The following is a 25,301-nucleotide window of genomic DNA, read 5'->3' as shown; positions in this document are numbered from 1 at the left end:
GGGGAACACATGTACACCCATGGCTGATTCATGTGAATATATGGAAAAAACCACCACAATATTGTAAAGTAATTAGCCTCCAATTAAAATAAATTTTTTAAAAAATAAAGTATCGATTCTTCAGTTCTCAGCCTTCTTTATGGTCCAACTCTCACACTGGTACTTGACTACTGGAAAAACTATAGCTTTGACTAGATGGACCTTTGTCGGCAAAGTGATGTCTCTGCTTTTTAATATGCTGTCTAGGTTTGTCATAGCTTTTCTTCCAAGGAGCAAGCAGCTTTTAATTTCATGGCTGTCACCATACATACATGCATAATATGCAGTCACCATACGCAATGATTTTGGAGCCCAAGAAAATAAAATCTGGCACTATTCTATAGTATTTAAAATAGAGTTCTATAGTATTTAATAAAGAGCTCTATGAGAGAACAGTTAGGCTAACTGTGACTCCTCTCAGCACCTCCACCAACAGATGGTCTCAGGTTAGGTAAGGCATGAACTCATACCAGGCACCATATTGGTTGGATCATAAAGGCTGGTCCTTCAGTTGGCAGCAGGTGGTTCTCCACATGGTCCTCTTCTAAGCTCTCCTCTGATGAGCGGTCTCACCATCTCCCACACTGCTGCATGCCAATGATGGCAGAGGTACCTCAAACACCCATGCCAGATGCAGGCAGCTATTCTAGCCAATGGTTTATTCTGAAAGCTAAAGTCACCCTCATTGGAAGACCTGAGAACCATGCTTCTCTATCAAGGTTGCCAGGATTACGCACTCTTGTTCTTAGCATCCCACAACACAGACCTGCTCACACCGTTTGCAGTACAAATGGAGTAGTATCTGAAACTGAGTCAAAAGCCCTTTAACTTCATGAACTCCTTTTGGGTATGCCAGTAGGATAGCTTGGCATGTACCAAGCTTTGGGCTATTCTGTAGTACCAGAAACCGGAAAATTCATGCCCTGAAATGTTGGCATCCTTGAAGGGAACATTGCTGAGAAATGGCCATTCCTGCGGAGCAGACAGCTTCCCATGCAAAAAGGTGTGTGAAGTCTTCTCCCAAACATGTAAATGTCTATGAAGCAACCCTAAACAGGGAACTACCCATCCCTTACAGGGAAATAAACTCAAGCGAAGTGATTTTTCCCTTGTGGACATATGTGTTTCAGCGTCACAGCTCAGTAGTCTCACAAATAAAGACAAGCAGAAGCATGAGAGCTGCCCTCACCTGGGGGCCTGGCGACTCAATCTACCCTCTGCACAATGAACATTCTTTCTAGTGAGAGATAAATAACCACTCAGATGTGGACCACCTGGGCCGGGAGCACTGGGTTATAGGTCCTGGTGTCTTGGGACCCTTGTCCTCAATACTTGAGCTGGGCTCAGGAGGACACCGGTGACTCTTCAGACAATAGTAGAAAAGGATGTTCACAGACCAGTAGGATGTGAATGGGAAGGAGGCAGGGTTAGCGGGAGAGAGGCTGTAGCAGAGCCAGAAACTTGTCCAAGTTCATGACTTTAGCCTATCTCTGGTCCTTCTTTTCCTTTCTGTTCTTTCTTCCTATTTTTTTTCCTCTTCCCTGGTGGTCAGTGGGTAAATGAAGGGGCCTGGTGTTTGGGGTCTAAGGCTGGGAGATTAGAATCTTGGAGCTGCATCCATCCTTGGCATCTCTTGCCCGCATCTCAAGCTCTGTTTGGGGCTCTACAATACATTCTGGCAGTTTACAGGTAAAATGGGTAGAAAATGGGAGAGTTTCTAGAATGCAATGTAGTTCCAGAGTCATATCCTTAACAACATGAGAGATACCAGAATTTTCCTGGCATATAAACCCTGGTTGTTATCTTGATCTGACATCTATAAGAATTCTGTGTGTATGGTTTCCATTCTTCAATGCCAATGTGGTATTGCTTAAAAATAAACAAGCACTGTCTCCTTTTTCTAAAAAAGAGCATGCCTGTGTATATGTCTGGGAGGTCACATGTGTGTATGTGTTTGTGATTTTTATGTCTGCTGCCCACAGGAATCTTTCTCTTGCACATTGTTCTGGAGATTAATTTTCGAGGTTAACTAAGTTCCTTTCCTTTTGTTTCATTAGGAATTAATATAAGTCACTTTGCTTTTTTTTGTGCCCTCATTATGTTTGCATTGAAGGAGGCATATTTTTTAAAACAGATCCATGTCTGTAAGTGGACATTTATGGCTCTCTCCCACAAGAATCAGGCCTTGAAGAAGGGCTGGCCCATCCATGGTGCTGTATTTGAGTTGCTCAACTTGGTGATTCAGAGCTCACTACTCTTCAAAAGAACATGGTCAGTAGATGCCTTTCTTCCTACGTCCAGAGTTCTTCACCTCCTTTCTGGGGAAGAAATATATTTAACAGCTGTCATGAAAGGAACATCTATTTTCTTATGAGATTACCTGGCCAACATTGTAAATGTGTGACCCTGGCGGCCCTGTACCAACTTACCAGTTGGGACAGTTTCCCAACTCTTAGGGTCAGTGAACAATGGTCTTGAGATTCCAGATTGTCCTTTCAGAAAGGAATTTAGAGTTCTGTTGGGTTCAGGGGGAGCCTCAAGCAGATACATCCCTGGACGCCAGGCCACGTAGGAGAATCTCAGCCAAGGAGAGAACTGTGCTATACCCACTGAAGTCTGGGTGCTCCCAGCCATCAGGGAGTTACGGTGATGGTGGGGGCGCTCCCAGTCTTGAGGGTCTTTCTTTATCATGTGCTGTTTTAGATTTGCTCTTCTGTCATTGGCTTTAATGGATGGTATGATAATGTGTTGGGTTTTTAGCATTTTATTTATTTTGGGCTGGGCTGGGTCTTCATTGCTGCTCTCAGGCTTTCTCTAGTGGTGGGGATTACTCTAGAGAGTTGCAGTGCACAGGCTTCTCATTTCAGTGACTTCTCTTATTGTGGAGCATAAACTCTAGGCTCCTGGGCTTCAGTAGTTGCAGCATGCAGGCTCAGTAGTTGTGGAGCACAGGCTTAGTTGCTCTGTGGCATGTGGAATCTTCCCAGACCAGGGATCGAACCTGTGTCCCCTGCACTGGCAGGTGGATCCTTAACCACTGGACCACCAGCAAAGTCAGATAACATGTGTTTACCTGTGTGTCTCCCTCACTGGGTAGTAGGCTCTAGGGCCTCTGCTCTGCACATCCTCAGAGTCTGCAGGATGGCCTCCTGAGGGCCCACATTCACCAAATGCTATTTGAGTGAGCCGCTGTAGACATTCACAAGTTAACGAGTTGGAGGGTGAGCAGCCTCATGGCCCCTTAAGGACAGCCTCTGCTTCTGTATCACACAGGAAATGAAAGGGCAGTCGCTGATGACTGTGTCCTGGTGCTTGAGTGATTTCTAAAACCAGCGCTTGTTCCTCTGCCTATTTCCATGCTGCTGATTTTTAAAGCTCTCCCTTCAGGAAACATCTGAAAGAAAGACAGATGAACTGAAAGAAAGACAACAGGAACAACTGTCAAGTCAGAAACAGACTGTTGAATAGGAAGGAAATGGCAGCCCACTCCTGTATTCTTGCCTGAAGAATTGCATCTACAGAAGAGCCTGATGGGCTATAGTCCATAGGGTCACAAAGAGTTGGACATGACTGAAGCGACCAAGCACATATACAAGGAAATTAAGACATACCTCTGTGTTCTTGTTGATAAATTTTTGGCACTCTGTCTAAAATGAAACCACTTTTTGTCAATACTTTAGAGCACGGGTCAATGGACTTTTTCTGTAAAAGACCAGATAGCAAATATATGGACTCTGCTGTTGTCGTGTGAAAGCAGCCAGAGACAATATGTTAACAAATTAGTGTGGCCATGTCTCAATAAAACTTTATTTACAAAACAGGCAGGGGGCTGGATTGGGCTGGCGGGCCTCAGTTGGTCAGCTCGTGTCCTAGAGTACTATGTGCTCTGTCATGTTCTTATAAAATTAATGAAAATTTACTCGTTATGCTATTTTTTTGGTGTTCTCTTGCTATGGCTAATAAAAGGTTGACTTATTTTGAAAAGCAAGACATTTTTCAAAAAAACTGTTTTAAAAAATGTGTGCAGTGGGGTGGGAGGGAAGTGGAATGTGTGTGCATAGAACGTGACTGTCTGAAAGAAGAGCAGCACGGTCCTTCCCAGACCCCAGTCAACCCTACTCTGTCGCCCATCCTTTTCCGTCCCGCCCAACCCATCCTTCTCGCACGGGTCCCCAGGTCTAAGTTCTCACCCACCCTGGCCCTGGGGCTCGGTGGCCAGCAGTTCTGCACCTGTGCTCTCCTGTTCCTCTTGCCTCGGTGTCTATGCAGAGGTGCAGACTGAGTTTGAACTGATCACTGCCCTAGAAACTTTTCACTCTTTTTATTTTCCTGCCAAAGACAGTGAGTCAAACCTACAGTTTGTCCCTTCTTTCACCTTCTCTTCCCAACTTAATTGTCTTTGTTCCAAGTTAAAGGGTCATGATGAGGTAGAAAAAAACAAAAACTTTATAGCCACCATCTTTCACTCTCATCAGGTATGTTTTAGAGTCTAGAGAGGCCCATGTGAAACAATCTTCCTGGCAGTTTTACTGGCTTTCCAAAGGAGAGCTAAAATGCTTGTTGCCAAGCAACGCATAGGCCCTGGCTTCCTCCAACAATGTGGACTTAAAAATAAAAAATTGTCCCATGATTGACTTATGAATGGGGGAATCATGTGGAAACACACAGGGCAAACAGTTTGATACAACAATGCTATATCTGTTTGTTTTGTCTTTGGTATCTTTTCCTGGGGCCTTTACAGGGCCATGTGGATAAATAACTGGGGTGTGCCTTCAGCAGAGCAACTGATGAACAAGACTCATCAGTAGGAACTTCATAGTACAGTTGATTCTGAGAATCATTTTCAGATTCAATGTTGTGAATTATGTTCAAAATCCACAGTTTTATTGTAATTTGCAGACATGCTTAGTAATAAAAAGTTTGAGCCACCCAATGCACATGTTCCCAGCTGAGACTGGACGAGCCAACAGCTTTGTCTTCTTGTTTCACCTCTCATCATGTAAACAAGGGTGTTTTTTGCAGTCTATTTAGTGACACTTTTTTGTATTTCTCTGCTTTTTGTTGGTGATTTCACTGTGTAAAGTAGCCCCCAGGTATAGTGCTGCAGTTGTGTAGTGCAAGAAGGCTGTGGTTTACAGAAAAAATACATGTGTGAGAGAAGCTTCATTCAGGCATGATATAGTGCTGTTGGTGTGAGTTCAGTGTTAATGAATCAACAATATGGTACATCCAGGAAGAGGAAATTCACTGATGTATATGCATCAAAGTTCTGGAAAGTACTCAAGTAACTTCGAAGTGCATGATGATACTGTGGAAACAGGCTGTACTGGTGGATTCATAATATGCTCATTTTTTTTTTTTTCTTTTAAAGCATAGTGGAAAATATTGTAAGGCTGAAAGCCAAAGAAATTTATGGTCATGTTACCCAGAGTCAAGGAAATGTTAAATCCTTCTCAGCTAGTGTTTTATTATATAGAAGGTACATATAATTCATTATTTATAAGAAATAGAAATTAGGATGTCTTTAAATAGATATGCACATAAAACAAGGTTATGTGTTGATCAATTGATGAAATATTGTGACCCAGGGGTCTCAGGAACATAAACGCACATATTTCCCCTAGGGGCACGGCTCAGCATTCACTAGCTCAGTGTTCCCGGAGACTTAATAAAAATAACTGTCATAACTAATAAGAATTAACCATACATGATCACAACTTAACTCTGATGGGATGTATCTCCCACTTCCCATATGGAAGACAAAGGCTTAGAGTTATCCATGTACAGTGTCTGTACTGAGAATGTGTGCCAGGAAGGAAACTTGACTTCCCCATCTGGTTGTCAGCTCTGGGGGTTTCCATGATGTTCCTGATAGACATTTTGAAGGAAGATAAATGTTTAGAGCCAGGAGCTAGGGCTGGAGGGCTCCTCCTCCATACCCACTTCCTTTTCTGTCCAAGTCAGTTCAAGCTGCTATAACAGAATCCCATAGACTGAGGGACTTAAGTGAATTCCTCACAGTTCTAGAGGCTGGAAATCTGAGATCCAGGTGTTGGAAGATTTGTGCCTGGTGGGGCCCTGCCTCCTGGCTCATAGGTAGCTATCTTCTCACTGTTCCCGCACATGGCAGAAAGGACAAGGAAGCTCTCTAGGCTCTTTTGTATAGGGGTAAAAATTTCACTCATGTGGGCTCCATGCTCATGACCTAATCACCTCCCAAAGGTTCAACCTCCAGATACTATCACATGGAACGTTAGGCTGCAACACATGAATTTGGGGGAGATGTAAACATTCAGTCCATAGCATTCTCGTTCCACTGCTTTTATCACTGAGTGTTTTCCTTGAAGGGAAACTATGATATATTTTTAAATTGTACTGGCACTGAGCCATAGTGAGCCCAGTATCTCCGAACTGACACCTTAATTGGTCCCAGATGGAAAGGGGAAGCTATTGCTCTTACACAAGTCTGTTCTCCCTGAAGGTCTGATGCAGGTCACATGTGAAGTGGTTTTCTGTCTCTGAGGTCTAATCTCTGCTGACAGTGGCCTGCATGTCACATGGGGTCTCCTGAGCTGGATAGTCTCTCTCCAGAGAGCTGACTGGGGTGGGGGAGGGTGGGGGGCAGAGAGAGGGGGGCAATGGCTGACTGCTGAAAGTAGTGAAAGTGTTAGTTACTCAGTCGTGTCTGACTCTTTGTGACTCCGTGGACTGTAGCCTGCCAGGCTCCTTCTGTCCATGGAATTCTCCAGGCAAGAATACTAGAATGGGTAGCCAATCTCTTCTCCAGGGCATCTTCCTGACCCAGGGATCAAACCTGAGTCTCCTGCATTGCAGGCAGATTCTTTACCATCTGAGCCACGAGGGAGGCCCTGACAACCGGATTACAAGCCTGAGGACAAACCCCCTCTCCTCTGGCAAAACAAACTCAACACAGGGCATGGGAAGCAAAGAGCCTCCCTCAGACTTCAGGATCAGGGACGGCTCCAGAGACAAAATGACATTTGGCAGCAGTTAAGAGGCAAGAGTTGATGATGACGTAAGCAGAAGCCTCTTAAAAGCAAGGCAGGAAGAATGTCAAGACAAGTTCAGGAATGAAAGAAAAAACATGAGTCGTTCCTTCAGATCACTTTTTAAAGAGCCTAGAAACACCATCTCTAAACTCCTGGGCCTCATTACTCAGGACACTGGCCCCACACAGCACCTGCAAAATCCCCAGAGGAGTCCCTTCTAGAAAGTTCTGCCTTCTGTTGCTGATTGAGTGCTTGGGTCTATGTCTGTGTGTCCCCGGTTTTAATCAGGAATATGAATACCTTTTCCTTTGTCACTACCATGTGCAAATATATGTTAAGAGACAATGGCACTAAAGTGGGTGCAACTCCTTGGCCAAAGAAACCTTGCATGTATTATAAACACATAGCTCTTCAATACAAGTTCATGGCTGGAAAAGTGCTTTTTTTATTGCAGGGATTGCCTGGTATGGAAATTTGCAGAGAAAGGCCCGATATGCAGATAGCACGCCCAATCACGGGTCACAGAGTTGCTCTCTCCCCATCCCTGCCTCTCATTTCTATTCCCAGGCCTCATTTTGGGCAGTGTCATATGCATAGACACACAGGAATGCCCCATCACAGCCAGGACAGTGGTGCCAAGGGAGGTGCTATCCATCCTTGGGGTTAGAAGCACTTGCTCAGCTGCCAACTACAAATAGCTTCATGTAGAAGATGATGTTAATTAGTACGCATTAAAAAAAAAAAAAGGAGGGGGGAACCCCACTGCCCACAGCAAGCCATGTAGGGGCCTGAAGTCCTACCCTGACAGCCAGAGTGAAGCATGGCCCACTAATACAGCCTTAATTCACTTTGTTGGCAGAGAAAGCAAGCTCACCATGCTGCTGCGGGAGTCCCTGGGGAACGTGAACTGCCGCACCACCATGATCGCTCACATCTCGGCCGCCGCTGGGAACTACGCCGAAACCCTGTCCACCATCCAGATAGCCTCACGAGTCTTGAGGATGAAGAAAAAGAAAACGAAGGTAAGGGGTTTGCTGGGGGTGCGGAGGATGAAGCAGCTTTCGGAGCCCTGCCCTGGAACTGAGTCAGAAAGAGCGGAATCACTGTTTCTAACCCCCCAGCACCAGGGGCCTGGTGAGCTTGGCTGCCGAAGGCCTGGCTCAGCATCCACCTCGGGGTAGGACTACCTCCTGGCCGATACAGAAGTCCCGTCCCCTCCCCACTGCTGGTGATTTCCTCAGTCATCCAGCCTGGACTCCTAATGGGGAGTGCTTGGTTCACGTTAGAGAGTTTAAACGATTGCGACTTTGAGGTGAAAATTTTTAAGAGCGATGGGAAATATCCATAGTTTGTATCTTGCCTACCTTGGTCCTTCAACTGATTGATCCCAAAGGAGACTGTTAGTTTACTCCTTGCTCAGGGGACCCTACTTCCTGTGCGTTTCCAGGAGGCACTTTTTCAGGCCAAGGGGTGTTGTCCTGTTAATTCAGTGGTTGATTCTGGCTGATGAAACCACTGGGCTCATTTTCTCAGGCAGAGGCAAAGCCAGGACAGTGGTGGTATGACAAGAATGTCTGAGAAAATCATTATGATTGTGGTCAGTCTGGTCTGTGGCCAGCTGGTGATTTGTGGGGGCTTTTTCCCCTCCTTTATATATATATTTATATATATATATATATATACATAAGAAATATATATATATATTTATATATAAATATATATATAGACACACATATATTTGGTCAAAAGCACATCTTTCCAACCAGTGTCCCATGGCACAAACTGTCATACATGGTTGGGTGTGCAAACTAGTGACCCCCTCAAGTCCTTAGGAGGTCACATGGGACCTGGGCTGGTCACCCCCTTTCATGAGCAGCCTCTGCTTCCCCAGTGAGCCTCACAGTAGTATGAGGGCATGACATGCAGAGCTGGGGCACCTGGCCTGGCACACTCGGGTAATGGCCTGGGGTCTGGATGGCCTGCGTGGAGCCAATGGCCTCCGCCAGTCACCTGGCCAGTTGCCCCATGACACCACACTAACTGTTTCCCTCTCACTCACAGTACACATCGAGCTCCTCTGGGGGAGAGAGCTCCTGTGAGGAAGGCAGAATGCGCAGGCCCACCCAGCTAAGACCCTTCCACGCCAGGGCCGCCGTCGAGTCAGACTTCCCCATCCCTCACCTGTCCAGCGACCCTGACTACTCCTCCAGCAGCGAGCAGTCCTGCGACACGGTCATCTATATCGGGCCAAACGGCACAGCCCTCTCTGACAAGGAGCTCACTGACAACGAGGGGCCCCCAGATTTTGTCCCTATCGTGCCAGCCCTGCAAAAGGCCAGGGGTGACAGCCGGTCCACTGAGGCTGGAGAGGCCGGTGCCAGCAAATCGGAAAGGGACTGCTTGAAGTGCAACACGTTCGCCGAGCTGCAGGAGAGGTTGGATTGCATCGATGGCAGCGAGGAGCCCAGCAAGTTCCCCTTCGAAGAGCTGCCAGCCCAGTTTGGGGCGGAGCAGGCAGGCAAGAGTGTCCCATTGAGCCAGGCAGCCAGAGCAAGCCCGCTCTGTGAGTCTGATAAGGAAGACGATGGTTCAGACGGCCAGCTGACAGACAGAGAAGGTGCGGAGCCCCCGGCCTCCAAGGTGCAGAGGAATCACTCCCCTGTCCCTGCCGCATTGCTCACCAACAGCCCCACCCCTGCCTCACCCCGGAGCATCCCCGGCAGCAGCAGCCAGCACAATTCTTCCCAGCTCGCGCAGAGCCCCAGCCTCCGGAGCAGCCGGGAAAGCCTGAACTCCTGCGGCTTTGTGGAAGGCAAGCCCAGGCCCATGGGCTCCCCCAGGCTGGGCATTGCCAGTCTGTCCAAGACCTCAGAGTACAAGCCGGCCAGCTCTCCTTCCCAGAGATGCAAAGTCTACACCCAGAAGGGGGTCCTGCCTTCTCCGGCCCCACTGCCCACCTTGAGCAAGGATTCAGGCATAGTGTCTAGTGAGTCCCTGCTGCAGCCCGAGGTACGCACGCCCCCGGTTGGAATGAGTCCCCAGGTTTTGAAGAAATCCATGTCTACTGGGAGTGAAGGGTTCCCAGAAACCCCTGTGGATGACGATCATCAGGCAGCAACTTCCCCAGATTCCAAGAAGGAGATTCTGAGCACCACGATGGTGACGGTACAGCAGCCTCTGGAGCTGAATGGTGAGGACGAGCTGGTGTTCACGCTGGTGGAGGAACTGACCATCAGCGGGGTGCTAGACAGTGGCCGCCCCACCAGCATCATCAGCTTCAACAGCGACTGCTCGGTGCAGGCCTTGGCCTCAGGCTCCCGGCCCGTCAGCATCATCGGCAGCATCAGCGAGGACCTGGAGTGCTACTCGAACGTGGCTCCTGTGTCCGAGGTCAGCATCACGCAGTTCCTGCCCCTCCCAAAGCTGAACCTGGACGAGAAGGCCCGGGAGGCGGGGAGCAGACGTTCCTCCATCAGCTCCTGGCTGAGTGAGATGAGCACAGGCAGTGACGGTGAGCAGCCGTGCCACAGTTTCATAGCACAGGCGTGTTTTGGGCATGGGGAAGCAATGGCAGATCCTCCTGCCTCGGAGTTTGTCGGCAGCATCCAGAACACTGCGGTGGTGTGCCGGGAGAAGCCCAAGGCAGGCCCCGACAACCTGCTCATCTTGTCTGAAATGGGGGAAGACTCCTTCAATAAGGCAGCCCCCATCAAAGGCTGCAAGATATCCACCCTGGGCAAGGCCATGGTCACCATCTCTAATACGGCCAGTCTGAGCAACTGCGAAGGGTACATCCCCATGAAGACCAACATTACAGTATACCCCTGCATCTCCATGAGCCCCCGAAACGTCCAAGAGCCTGAGGTGTCCCTGGCCACCGTCAGCTCAGTCCCCAAAGCAGCCCAGTCCCAGGAGAGCAAGGAAAGTGGTGCAAAGAAAGAGATGAAATTTGAGGACCCCTGGCTGAAACGAGAAGAGGAGGTAAAAAAAGAGAATGCTTATCCCAATGAAGAAGGGAGTAGGTTTGAGACAGCCACGGGCCCCCCAAAGCCTGAGGCCAGAGCAGAACAGGACAAGAAGGCCAGCCCCAGTGACAGGCTGAGCAACAGTAGTGGTGAGGTGTCTGCCTCCCCAGGGGCCGACAACTTCAGGAGAGTGGTGGATGGCTGTGAGATGGCCCTGCCCAGTGTGGCTGCCCAGAGCCCCGTGCATCTCAACAAAAGCCTGAAGTCCAGCAGTCTTCCCAGGGCTTTTCAGAAAGCCAGCAGGCAGGAGGAGCTAGACAGCCTCTTCTACCATTGCGCCTCAGAGACCAACGGCATTGGCTCGGCTTCCAGCACCCAGCCCTCCAAGGCCACCCTGGAGAAGAAGGTAGCGTCCCCCAAGCACTGTGTCCTGGCTCGGCCCAAAGGGACTCCCCCGCTGCCCCCTGTCCGGAAGTCCAGCCTGGACCAGAAGAACCGGGCTAGCCCACAGCACAGTGCCTGCAGCAGCAGCTCCAGCAGCCCCTTGAACCAACCTGCACCCTTCTTGGCCAGCTTCCCCGACGAGCCCAGCAGCAAGATGAAGGATGCCAGCAGCAGCAGCAAGCTCTTCAGCGCCAAGCTGGAGCAGCTGGCAAGCCGGACCAACTCTCTGGGTAGGACCACAGTCAGCCACTACGAATGCCTCTCACTGGAGAGGGCCGAGAGCCTGTCCTCCATGAGCTCCCGGCTGCACACGGGCAAGGACAGCACAATGCCCCGCACAGGGAGGAGCCCGGGCCGCAGCGCCGGGGCCTCGCCCACCAACCCGGGCCCCACGCAGTCGGCCGGGGCCTCGCCCAAGGCCAGCCAGTCCAAGATCTCCGCCGTGAGCAAGCTGCTCCTGGCCAGCCCCAAGGCCCGCAGCCTGTCCACCTCCACCACCAAGACCCTGAGCTTCTCCACCAAGTCCCTGCCGCAGGCCGTGGGCCAGAGCTCCGGGCCGCCCCCCGGCGGGAAGCACATGTCCTGGTCCACCCAGTCGCTGAGCCGGAGCCGGGGTTCCGGCCTGGCATCCAAGCTGCCCCTGCGGGCGGTGAACGGGCGCATCTCGGAGCTGCTGCAGGGCGGCGCGGGCGGGCGAGGGCCGCCTGGGCGCGCGGGCCCCGAGGCGGAGGACCGCGCCATACCCACCGACGAGCGCCCGCCGCCCACCGCCCCTCTGCCCTCGCCCTACAGCAAGATCACACCGCCGCGCCGGCCCCACCGCTGCAGCAGCGGCCACGGCAGCGACAACAGCAGCGTGCTAAGCGGGGAGCTGCCGCCCGCCATGGGCAAGACGGCGCTCTTCTACCACAGCGGCGGCAGCAGTGGCTATGAGAGCATGATGCGCGACAGCGAGGCCACTGGCAGTGCATCGTCCACCCAGGACTCCATGAGTGAGAACAGCAGCTCCGTGGGCGGGCGCTGCCGCAGCCTCAAAGCCCCAAAGAAGCGCGCCAACTCAGGTAGACGTGGGTACCTGGTGGGCGTGGGGTGGGCCCTGGGATGCAGGGATGGGAGCCCAGGCACCCCTGTCCCGGCCACCTGTCACCTGCTGGGGACAGAGCCATCACTGTCAAAACCAACCTTCCGTCAGGGCATCACTCAGTCTTCAGGCAGTGATGCTGGTCAGTCTCAGCCCAGAGAGAAGGCAGGCCCCCAGGGCACCACTCCTCACTCACCAGCCATGGGTTGTGGAGGGTGGGGGTGTGGGGGGCGGGAAGAGGCCTCTTCCTGCATGAGATCTCCCCATTCTGACCCCAGACACCTGGTTTCTCTGCTCAAGGACCAAGAATACTGCAGTTTAGAACCACTCAAGGGATCAGGTCATTGTAGCTACACTTATGTGGAGAAGGAAATGGCAAATCACTCTAGTATTCTTGCCTAGAGAATCCTGTGGACAGAGGAGCTTGGTGGGCTGCTGCCCATAGGGTCGCACACAGTCAGACACAACTGAAGCGACTTAGCATGCATGTATGCATGCATTCGGAGAAGGCAATGGCACCCCACTCCAGTACTCTTGCCTGGAAAATCCCATGGACGGAGGAGCCTGGTAGGCTGCAGTCCATGGGGTCGCTAAGAGTCGGACACGACTGAACGATTTCACTTTAACTTTTCACTTTCATGCATTGGAGAAGGAAATGGCAACCCACTCCAGTGTTCTTGCCTGGAGAATCCCAGGGACAGAGGAGCCTGGTGGGCTGCTGTCTATGGGGTCACACAGAGTCGGACACGACTGAAGTGACTTAGCAGCAGCAGCAGCATTACCTTATGACCCAGTGGCCCCCAGAGCCTAGCAGCCGTTCTCTGGGGTGGAATGAAGTCCACTGTCTTATGGAAGGTGCAGTGGGGGCAACCCCACCTCCACCCCACTGCCCCCTCCACACACACTGGTGGAATAGTCAGGCCTGAAATATCCAACATTCACACACACACACACACACACACACACACACACACACACACACACAGCACACCACCCCCTCACTATGGAACCAAAATGCATGCTTTTGGAGGAGTCTTTGCTATGTCCAGGAATCTCCTATCAAAAGACAAATAAGTCCTCTGGAGGAACTGCCGTGTATAAAGCCCACTGATTTGTCTCTTTGGAGTTTGGGGGAACATGTGATAGTAAGTTGTGATGGGCAAGGAGAAGAGGACCTAGGTCAGAGCTGATGGCCCAGGTGGCCATAGGGTAGGCGAGGTGAAAGGTCAGTAAAAAGAGAAAGGGACAAAGAGAGAAGACAGGAGAAACCAAGGACATCTTTAGCTACTTGAGAATTTTGCTGACTCATCTTTGCTCTTAAACGGCCTTCAGAGAACTTGCCGCCACTCATCTTTAGCACAGGACTCATTTGTAAGGAAGCTGTCTCCTGCAGAGCCTCACACGCAGTTCTGCACCTTGGTTGATGTGTGAATGGCCTGTTGTCCAGCCTTCCTAGCCTGTCCTTAGCTACACTGTGCTCCTTCTGTAGAACCTGGAGCTCTCAGAAACCATTGCCCAATGGAATATTGATGCCACCAGCACATTTGGGATTAAAAGATGAGATGAGACCCAAAAGAAAGGTCTCCTTTTTCCTGCAGCTGCTCCAGCCAGCAACTGCTTCTCAAGTTTTTTTCTCTCAACTCCAGGGTTGCTTTTTCCTATTCTCACACTACAGACAGGCGCAAACTCTGGAATATTCTAATTTAGATGTAAGGACTGTGGTCAATGCACACGATAAACCATTTGTCTGCCTAAAAAAAAAAAAAAAAAAAACTTCAAGGAACAACAGAGTCATGCTGTAATTCTAGATGTTACGAGGTATTAATAGGTTGCCCCATCCACCCATCCCATCACAGATTATGAAATACCATGAGGATGTTAGCCTCCCTGCATGTTTGGGAGTCATCGTGGCCGTCAGAATCTCGACGTTTCTATTTCCCAGGTGTTGTGTGCATCAGGCCTTGATTCACTTTGATGGTGCTCCATATCAGGCCCTGGGCCCTGAATCTCACCACCAGACCTGGGAGAAGAATCCCATATAATACAAGTGGAGAACAGAAATCTATTCAGTATGACATGACAACTGCTGAGTCCTATTTTCAGAGTCAAGGGCATTAAAATGTACTATAGTGGTTACTAAAAATAACAAGAAAGTTTAAGCCAGAGCCTTTGCCAAAAAAAAAAAAGTCTGGCCTTCCCAATACTTGTTTGATAAACCTTATTCATTACAATCTACCCAATCTTTGTCTTCAAAATCCAGATTATTGTGAGACATTTGCTATGTGCTCACGTACATTTGAGTGTTACAGAGTGCTTTCACATACTCTAATTTAGCATCTTGAATCTACCTATCCAGTTTATTCTTTCAATAGCTTTACTCTTTTTTTTTTACTTGAATTGTTTGGTTTGGCTGTTGCACTGGAGTAGAGGGGAAGAAAAACTAAGGCAACTACTTGGAAAGTGGACCACAGACCCTGCACATGTCCTTGCTTGGTGCTGCCTCTGTTTGGAAATGTGTTCTCTGAAGGTCCCTCGTTAGGTTTGGCTGTTGGTGTACAATCAAAGCACCGGGCTTGGTGCCAGAGATGGGATTTCACAGGGAGTGCTGAGGGCATCGAACCTCTGTGAGCAGCTGCTGTAGATCCTGGGCTCCCTAATGGATATGGCAGTGGAGATACGCTCCTTGCATGCGAGGTGACCTTGTCTCACTTATTTATGATTATTATTAAGAGAAATGCTGACTGTCAGACATGATCAGCATAAATCAAAGGCAACTTCTTTAAGAGAAGCCATAAAGCTCCTCAAAGGAAACTCCTAGCTCCATGGCTGGATTTTACAGTTACTGGAGATGTTGGGAACTGCAGGGGAGGCAAGCAGTCATCTGTTAGTGGAGGTTGCTTTTGAATTTGGAAAACTTAAATTCTTTTGTTATCTCCTTAGTGAAAACGAACTAGAAATATATTACTAGGAAGAGAACCTTGAGCTCTGTGAGTGCTTTATAGTACACATAGAGAAACCAAACATCCTGATGGTTCACCTTTCCAGTCCCATTCCTGGAGATCTGTGCTGGTGGAGAGTGAGCAGATTGGGCTTTTCCTATGGGCGTGGTGCAGTAGGAAGACTGAGCTAGAAAGGCAGGAGACTTGGGGTCTTGGGTTGTGTGACATTTAGGGAGTAGCTATACTCTCTGGGCTTCAGTTTTCTCACATAGAAGTAAAAAGAAGGGGTTGGTAGAGGTGGTTCCTACACTGTATAAGATGATGTGAATAACATAAAGAATATTGGTGTTAATATGCCTTCCTTTCCATAAGATGATGCATAGTCAATGGGATTTATTTTTGAGTTGTTAAACATTGATCAGACCTCTTCTGTGCTGTTAGAGCTTGGTGATATGAAAGTCGCAAGTGTGTCTGGGAAGGGCCAGGCAGCATAGAAAACCAAGCCACTGTGAAAAGTATGTAATCTCATCGGAGAGCAAGGACAAAGAACATGAAACAGAGAACAGTGAACCAGGAACCAAGATGCATTGCCAAGTGCTGAGTGAGGAAGTGAGGGCTAAGTGGAGGAAATATTTAGACAAAGATGGCCCAGAGCAGTTGAAGAAGGCTATAGGGAAACACTGGAATTGAGCCAGGCCTTGAAGGATGCTGGGACAAAGGGCATTGTCGGCTGAGGCAGCTTGGGGCATTAAGAGCGTGGTTTATGGACAACAGAGTGGGATTAACTCAATAACGGTAATATTCTTAATGGATGTGATGATAAACAGAAAACGTAAGCCCAGATCAAGTTATTCCTTGAGCATCTGGCAACTATGATAAGAATTATTGCAGTTGGCAATGGGGAGTCATTTATAGGTTCTTGGTTGAGAGTGTCATAAGATGACAGAAGCTGTGGGTTGCTTTCTGTTGATGGATTTTCATCTGTCCCTCCACCGTTCCTTGCCAGCCCCGCTATGATAGGTGCACGGACATGTAGGTGTAACTGTTAGGCATGAAGTAAAGTTATGACAGCCAGTCCAGGTAGGGAGCAGATGTTCAACCTGTCCATAGGTTAGCAACTGAAAATCAGTTGCTAAAAGTATATGAATCAGTGATGGGCAGTGTGTTGTGTGGCTGCATCAGCTGGGCCCCACCTGAGGCCCCAGCTTTCCACTGATAGCTCATTTATATCACCCATCACGTGGGCCCTCCCTGACTCTCTCTCTCTCTCTTCTTCCTCATGTTCCTGACACTTGACCCCACACCTGGTGTGTTACCCCCTTGGCTTCTTTCTTTCTCCCCACTTGTCTCTCAGGCTGGCCAGGGAAATATGAAAATTAGATTAGGTTTGAGTGAAGTTCATTTCCATTGCAGCAAGCCCCGGTGTGGTGTGACCCTGCATCCAGAAAGCCCAGGAGAGAAGCCAGCCGGGGAGCATGTCGGTTCTGAAATGCACCCAGGGCTCAACCTGCCTGGCAGGAGCTTCTCTGAGGCCTGTTCGGCACTTGACTCAGCCTGTCAAGTCCCCGGCGCTGGGCTGGTGCAGGTTACCATGAATCAGGTGGACACTGTTGATTGATTCATTGGTTGGTTGGCTGGCTGGTAGTGTGGTCCTACAAGTTAGCTGAGTTCTTTTCTATGTACTTCTGAGCGCTTGCCCTGCTGGTGACCTGTGTTTCACACACTGAACCTAACTTTTTATTTTCTTTCCCACTCTAAGCACCAGACACTGTGCCTTCCCTTCTCTGGGAGCTGAGTAAACATTACTGACTGATAGGTTCAGTTTACAGATCTTCTGCCCCGGAATCTGTGACTGGTCACTCCTCCAAGGGCCTAGAGCACCATGCTTCACTCTGTCTCCTCCCCTTGGTCCATTCGGTTCTCAGGTGCAATCTTATTTTGTTTTAATGAATTTCAGGAAACACAGTGGTCTCTGGCTTAATGGAAACAGGGCTAAGGCGAGTGGCTTGCTGGCTGATTTTAAATTACTAGAGTGTTTCTAAGAGACTTCATCTAGAAACAGATGAGAAAGTGTTCCAAATAAGACAGGCTTTTTGACAATAAGTTGGGAAAAAATAGAAAAGTCTGGCTCCCTAAGACACTGAGGAAGCTCCTTAGAGTGCAGTGTGGGTGGAGGTGGGTGCGGGGCTGAGAGGCACCGAGTGAGCATGTGAGGGGCCTGGGCTCTGCCTAGAGGACAGGTCCATGGCCGGCCATCTCCCCATCTCCTCTGCAGCCTGGGACAAGCTCACTCATCAGTTCGAGCCCGACAGCTGCCCATGCGGCCACATCTGCATCCATTTGGGAGGCCTGGGGCTGGCTGGCTCTCGTTGGTCAGTAAATCCACTCACTGATCTTTCCCCTCCCCCTCTTCATCGCTCATGCCTGGGTGGCCTTTGAGCATCGGTGCTTTCTGCTTTCTGACTCACTGTCTTCCTAGTGATGCTTCCCTGGGTCAGAATGAAGATGGAGGGTGATGGCCGGAGAGCTGATATGGCGGGCTCCCTGCGGGCGGCCGGGGTGGGCATCTGTATGTCCCTCAAGGTGTGTTGTGGGCCTCTTTGCTCGGAATGCCTGTGTTTTCTGACACTTGACCTAAGAAGCAGCATCTTCAGATTCAGTGTGGACACTGTTATCTGCACTCAGTGATGGTAAAGATGGAAGGCCTGACATCAGACTCCTTGCTGGAGTCATCAGCGCTGTGGAGAGTAGGGTGGGATGGGCCATGACAGGTTGGGGGCCCCTCCAAACATATGCAACTGGCAGCCAAGCCTGGAGTGGCTGGGAGAGCAGGGGATTCAGGTCAAATTGGGGCCTTTTCATGCAGCAAAACTGTTGGCACTTATCAACTTTAGGTTTTTTGTTTAACACTTGACATCTCCATGTCCATACAGAGTGCTGGGCTGATGAGTAGGGAGTGATAGAGAAGAAAGAATCCTTCTGATGACCCACTGGCATCAGGGGGGAGGCTGGTTCAGGACGAGTGGTCTCCAACCAGACAGCTGCATCTGGCAGGTCCCACACCACCACTGCCCGACCAAGGCACTTCCCCACCCTTCCAGGAGCCTGGAATAGAGCGGCCACTGGCAGGGCCTGGGCTCAGAGGAGAGCAGGAAGCATCTTCTTGAGAGCATGCTGGAAATCCAAGAACTCATATTTCTATGGGAGCCAGACCAAAGTCCTGTGGTCAGTTCTCTCCGAGTGATGATATGGCATTTCAGCGCCGTTGTTTCCTATGCCATTTCCAGCAGATCGAGGGCACCATCTCTCCCTCTGAAATTCCCTTCATAGCATTAAACTCCATTTCCTCTGGTCTGACCACATTCCCCTGGCCCCTGCCCTCAATTTTCCCCATCACACCCAAGTAAGACTCCCAGTGTACTTCTGGAGGAGACGTGAGGGGCAGGGAGGCCCCTCAATAGTGGGTGCAAGTTCTGGATGATATCAGTTCATTCGTGGACCTGATTTACCAGTGACCAAGTTCAGAACGAACCTCCGTCCATAGTTCTTCAGGCGGTCTGTCTATCAGATGTAACCCCTTGAATCTATTTCTCACTTCCACTGTATAATCATAAGGGATTTGATTTAGGTCATACCTGAATGGTCTAGTGGTTTTCCCTACTTTCTTCAATTTAAGTCTGAATTTGGCAATAAGGAGTTCATGACCTGAGCCACAGTCAGCTCCTGGTCTTGTTTTTGCTGACTGTATACAGCTTCTCCATCTTCAGCTGCAAAGAATATAATCAATCTGATTTCAGTGTTGACCATCTGGTGATGTCCATGTGTAGAATTTTCTCTTGTGTTGCTGGAAGAGGGTGTTTGCTATGACCAGTGCGTTCTCTTGGCAAAACTCTATTAGCCTTTGCCCTGCTTCATTCTGTACTCCAAGGCCAAATTTGCCTTGATATAGTTTTCTGGGTGTGACTCAGAAAACTAAGATCATGGCATCTGGTCCCATCACTTTATGGAAAATAGATGGGAAAATAGTGGAAACAGTGACAGACTTTATTTTGGGGGGGCTCCAAAATCACTGCAGATGGTGACTGCAGCCATGAAATTAAAAGACGCTTGCTCCTTGAAAGAAAAGTTATGACCAACCTAGACAACATATTAAAGAACAGAGACATTACTTTGTCAATAAAGGTCCATCTAGTCAAAGCTATGGTTTTTCCGGTAGTCATGTATGGATGTGAGAGTTGGACTATAAAGAAAGTTGAGCACCGAAGAATTGATGCTTTTGAACTGTGGTGTTGCAGAAGACTTTTGAGAGTCCCTTGGACAGCAAGGAGATCCAAGGAGTCAATTGTAAAGGAAATCAGTTCTGAATATTCATTGACTGATGCTGTAGCTGAAACTCCAATATTTTGGCCACCTGATGCTGGGAAAGATTGAAGGCAAGAGGAGAAGGGGATAACAGAGGATGAGATGGTTGGATGGCATCACCGACTTGGTGGGCATGAGTTTGAGTAAACTCCAGGAGTTGGTGATGGACAGGGAAGCCTGGCATGCTGCCGTCCATGGGGTCGCAAAGAGTCAGACACAACTGAGCAACTAAACTGAACTGAAATTCAGAACTCTGAGAAAATCCAAGATAGCCAGTCACTACACACAGGAGAAGCCCTTAGACTACAATTCACTTGACATTGGACACTCACTTCTCACCCTGGCAGGGCTTGATTGACATGGTGAGGAAGTTGAGAAGATTGCAAAAAAGCATAGAAAAAAGATAACAGAAATTAGCCTTCAGAATATCTCTATCAGGATATTGTAGCCCTGTAAAATGTCATTCTCCTTTCAGGCTTCTTTACTTTTCTCTCACCAATCAGGGTGATCTCTGCTCTCATCTCATAGGGTGCCCTGGAGAGATGAGGAGGCTAATAGAGAGTGACCCTAATTCCTGATATTTTCCCACCTGTGGTAACGAGACTCCTCAGTGTTCCCCAATGGGCCCTGCCTCCTGGCATCGCCCTTGATTCATCCCCTCTCATACTCTACTATGGTTGGTCTTTGCGTCCAGTTGAATAAGGTAGATGAAAGTGATGGTTATGTCACTTTCAAGATTAGGTTGTGAAAGACACTGGAGCTGCTCTTTCTTGCTCTGGGTAGATTAGCTGCCATGCCATAAATAGCCCTGTGCAGAGGCCCACCAGGCAGTGCACTGAAACTCCTGCCAACAGCCACAACAGTGAGCTTAGAAGTGGATGCTCCAGCCACAGTCAAGCCTTCAGAGGATGGCAGCCCCATCTTGTGAGCTGAAAACTTGACTGCAGATCACAAGAGACCCTCAGCCAAAACTACCTGCTCCATCAGCCTCTCCCAGATCCCTGCCTCGTAGGAATGTGTGGGAGAACCAACATTTGTTATTTTTAGCTGCTGGGTTTAGGGTAATTGGTCACACAGTGATAGATAAGTGATACACCACCCATCCCATGAGCCTCCTCAGTTCTTCCCCTTTTTCTCACATAAACAGATGCTTAGAGTCATCCCAGAAATGTCTGGACCCATGCACCCAGTGAGATGGGTGCACTGAGATGCCCATATAGCTTCCCAGATGGTGCTAGTGGTAAAAAATCCACCTGCAGTACAGGAGCCACAGGAGACATGGGTTCAAACCCTGGGTCAGGAAGATCCCCCTGGAGGAGAGCATGGCAAGCTACTCCAGTGTTCTTATCTGGAGAATCCCTATGGACAGAGGAGCTTGGCAGACTACAGTCCATAGGGTCGCAAAGAGTTGGGCATGACTGAAGCGACTTAGCACTTGCAGCATGCACAATGCCCATACATATACCTCCCTAGGGGCTGAGTATATATTATCCAACTGAGAAAATAGGGCTTACCAGGAGTCCCATCACAAGTGTTTGCAGCCTGAGGAACGAGGGCCAAGTCTCCACCTGAAGGATGCTCAGACTCTCCTTGTCTCTGAGAGCTGAACATCTTCCCACTGATGCTCGGTGTTCTTTGGCCTCCACGCATGTTCTGCAGCAGCCAAGTCTCACTGGAGCTGAGCTCCAAAGGCAGAACTGCGTGCTCAGAGTCAGCTGGCATGATCAGACCAATTAAATAAAAAACCCAAACTACCGGATGGTTCGTTTCCATTGTAAGGGAGACAGATATTTACTTCAGTGGTTGACATCTTCAGTGGTTGACACTTCCTAGTTTCATAAGTTAGTGTGTGTGTGTATGCATGTGTGTTTGCACACGCATACATACACAAGATAAAGATCTGGCCCCCCAAAATGAGATTTGACATGAAACCAAGGGAGCCTAGAGACAGAGTACGCTCTGTAGGGAAAGTTGACTTTGTGTTTCGAGTCCCTTGTTGTCTTCTGAAGGAAAGACTCTGCACTCTGAACAGGCACGCACTGCCCTGAATGCTGTGCCAGCACCGCTGCCACCACCTGGAGCTGCAGATAGTGGCTTTTCACACTCCTAGCTCCCTAGGTTGGGGAGAAGGTTGTCCTGTGCCTTGGCCCCCGGTTCTGTTTCAAAGAGTTCTGGCTCTTTTTCTCTCTGAGCTTATGGTATTTTAAGCTTTTCTTAGCAGTCACTGCATCTCTTGAAGTTGGACAAAAGTACAGTGTCTTTCTCTTTGGAAGGGTCATCACGTCACACAGGCCACACTGGCCCAGCATGCAACAAGCAGAACCAACTGGAATCGGGGAGGAAGATGGAGGGAGAGTGGGGGAGAGAGGGCACTGACTCCTCCAGAGTTCCCCAAACACCGCAGGGGTGGTGCTGTAAGGACCAGCACTTCCCCCAACAGCAGCCCACTGACCAATATAGCCCATCTCCCGGAGCCTCCAGAAGAGTCTCAGTGCTTTGTATCCTTCGTATTCTCAGGGCTGCCATATAATGGTGTGTACGTTCTCTTGCCCTCCTTCACTCTCACTCAAATCTGACTTTAATGAGGTCCATTCTGGTAGCTCAGGCGGTAAAGAATCTGCCTATAATGCAGGAGACCTGGGTTCAATCCCTGGGTTGGGAAGATCTGCTGGAGAAGGAACTGGCAACCCAATCCAATATTCTTGCCTGAAGAATTCCATGAACAGAGGAGCCGGTGGGCTACACAGTTCATGGGGGTTGCAAAGAGTCGGTCACTACAAATGACTGGGCACAGACACACATTCTATCTCAAAGCACAATCAGTTCAGACTCTATTTGCAGCTAGCCAAGGCTTCCCACAGATGCCATTGTCTTCCCTCAGATGCAGGAGGGACCACATATCTATTCTGAGTTAAATTAGATCAGGCTCCCTTCAGCTTCAAGGTAAACCTGTTGGGATGGTGTCATGTTTCCCAACCATCCTCCTTCCAGGAGAAAGCAAGCTTCCTAATGTCTGGTCCTGGTGAAAGAAGGTGCCAGGTGGGTGTGTGTGTGCCTCAGGAGATGCAGCTGTTTGAGGCAGCACCAGGCTTCCCTACCAGGAGGCCAGGCCTGCAGCCTCCTACCAGGAGAGGGGCCAGAGCCAGGGGGACAAACCTGGTAGTCACCCAAAGCAGGAGGCTAGATCCACTTCAGATGTGGGTGAAAAGATTAGACCCCATCCTCAGAAGCCAGGCCATGGTTTCACTCACTCATGTCACCAGTCACCAAAAAAAGTGGTGCTTGGTGCATTGGGGCCCCCCGTCCTGACAGCCCTTTGGTGAGTGCTTCTTATAATCCTCTAGAGACCTGCCTCTTAGGGCTCAAATCTGCATGGTATGTGTTGGGCTGCACCCCACAGGCCTGCAAACCTTGTAGTTGGGCCAGACTGAAGAAAGAGCTGGGAGACAGCAACAGAGACATCAATGGTTTAGGGACAGGGGATATCACACAAGGGGTCCTGGAGTGACACCCCACCTTGTGCAGCAGGCAGGACACGGCAGCAGTTTTCGCTACTTGAGGGAGAAGGAGGCTACCATTTACAGGCCCAATTGATGTCAGGTAGTCTCATTGGTTACCAGGGATTGATTAAGCCCTAGAATTAAGAGGATTGGATAGGCATGTGAATGCAGCCGGGCCTGGTTAAGCAGGGGAATGCATAGAAAGCAAGAGAACAGCCATCTTAAATGGCATAACAGTACACTTCACCCCTACATATTCTGCTCGACCCTTACTGTGTTGGCCCACCCCTCTTCCCAGATATCTCTGGGGTCCCAGATATCGAGGGGCACTGCAACCAAATACCACAAATGCAATACAGACACCAGCAGCTAAAGAGTATCAAGAATCCAAGAGGTGGGCAAACTTTGGAGCCAGATCCTTACAGGGTCAATTTTTCAAGGAAGTCCCAAGGACGACAGAGGCATCTCACTGCAGACCCAGCAATCAGACTCATTTCCCAGGGAGGCTACCGTTGGTTTCCCAGTTCGCAAACAGATTCCCTCCACTCAGACTAGGGGTAAAATATAAGATGTTTAACAAACACGATGCAGGTAAGATCCTGACCGTGAAGCAGGATACAGGCAGTGACAGCCTCCTGAGAGATCACCACCCCCGCCTGTCTTCATCCTGGTCTGCAGTACCACCCGCCTGTCCATCCTCAGTCGCCGCAGCCTACTATGTGCCATGTTCTGTAGTGTTTAATCATAACCCATCCTTTGGGAAGATCATTTATGATCTGATATTTCTTATTTTGGTGGAGAATGTGGGCAATGGATTTTTTTTTAAACAAGGTAATACTAAGACTTTGGGCAAATTATGGAAGTCTTTTGTACCTTTCTGCTTCTGTGAGAATTACATACTAGGCTTGTCTGTGACAGAAAACCCAATAACAATATAAGATTAATTTCTCATGTAAAAGTCTGTGTAGGGGGTTTTCAGGGCAATGAAAATACTCTATGTGATACTATCATGGCAGATACATATTGTTACACATTTATCCAAACCATAGGCCGTAAACACCAGGAGTGAACCCTGATGTGAACTATGGACTCTGGGTGTCCATATGCGTAATGACGTGTCAGCGCAGGTTCATCGGTGGTAACACATGTACCTCTGTGATGGGGATGTTGATGGTGGGGGAGGCTGTGGGTCTGTGGGGCCCGATGGTATATGGGAACTCGCTGTACCTTCCTCTTAATTTAGCAGCCAACCTAAACCTTCTTTAGAAAAAGTAAATCTTTTTTAAAAAGAAAAAAAACTGCATAGGTGATCATGTGAAGGTCTCCTGGGTACCAGGAATCCTGGCTGCTTGTCTCGTTTATCTGTTATTTACAATCTTCACATCATGGACCGGGCAGCAGCCCGTATTCCATCCGAGACAAAGGAGAGAGGACAAGGAGGGCAGACCTCACCTTTTCAGGACACTTCCTATTACAGCTGTTGCAAAGGGCACTTCTACTGCACTGGTGGAGCTTAAGTCACATGTACTACATAGGGTACACCTGGTACCCTGTGCATCCAGCACCCACTTGGATCTCTTGCTGAGGTTGAAGAAGACGGTAGGTATTGGGGGACAGCTAGCAGTCTCCATCACAGTACGTAGAGCATGTCCAGCAGGGCCTGGCATAAGCAGTGCTGATTCCAGTGTTATTGTTAGAAGCAAATAAACTCCTCCTACTACGGTATCAAATCCTAGCATCTATTTTCCCCTAACACTGAACATCTCTAATTTCATGCTAACACGGGTCCATGCTGAGGGTATAGCCAGAGTGGCTCTCAGTTCTAGTGTCCTCCAGCCTGTGTGTTTTAAGGGGGAGACCACTGGTAGGGGGTGGGAGTTGAACTTGTGGAAATGAAGGCAAGTGCCAGTGAAAGGGAGTGGATGCTGAGGTGGTGGGAGGTTGGAGCCTTTCAAACACAG

At 49.2% G+C, this 25,301-nt stretch overlaps 1 protein-coding gene across 2 annotated transcripts in view; it reads left to right on the top strand.

Moving 5' to 3' along the window:
* Nucleotides 1-25,301, top strand: part of KIF26B (kinesin family member 26B) — a 528,852-nt gene that overhangs the window by 491,952 nt on the left and 11,599 nt on the right. For both annotated transcript variants that reach the window (XM_027564671.1, XM_027564672.1), the window contains 2 exons: nucleotides 7,909-8,071; nucleotides 9,111-12,519. In XM_027564671.1, coding sequence (XP_027420472.1) covers nucleotides 7,909-8,071; nucleotides 9,111-12,519 — 3,572 coding nt within the window. The remainder of the gene's footprint in view (nucleotides 1-7,908; nucleotides 8,072-9,110; nucleotides 12,520-25,301) is intronic.

The sequence above is a fragment of the Bos indicus x Bos taurus genome, chromosome 16 (genome assembly GCF_003369695.1).
Source record: "Bos indicus x Bos taurus breed Angus x Brahman F1 hybrid chromosome 16, Bos_hybrid_MaternalHap_v2.0, whole genome shotgun sequence".
NCBI lineage: Eukaryota > Metazoa > Chordata > Mammalia > Artiodactyla > Bovidae > Bos > Bos indicus x Bos taurus.
The sequence above is the reverse complement of the archived record's forward strand: the minus strand, read 5'-3'. Positions and strand labels throughout refer to the sequence as shown.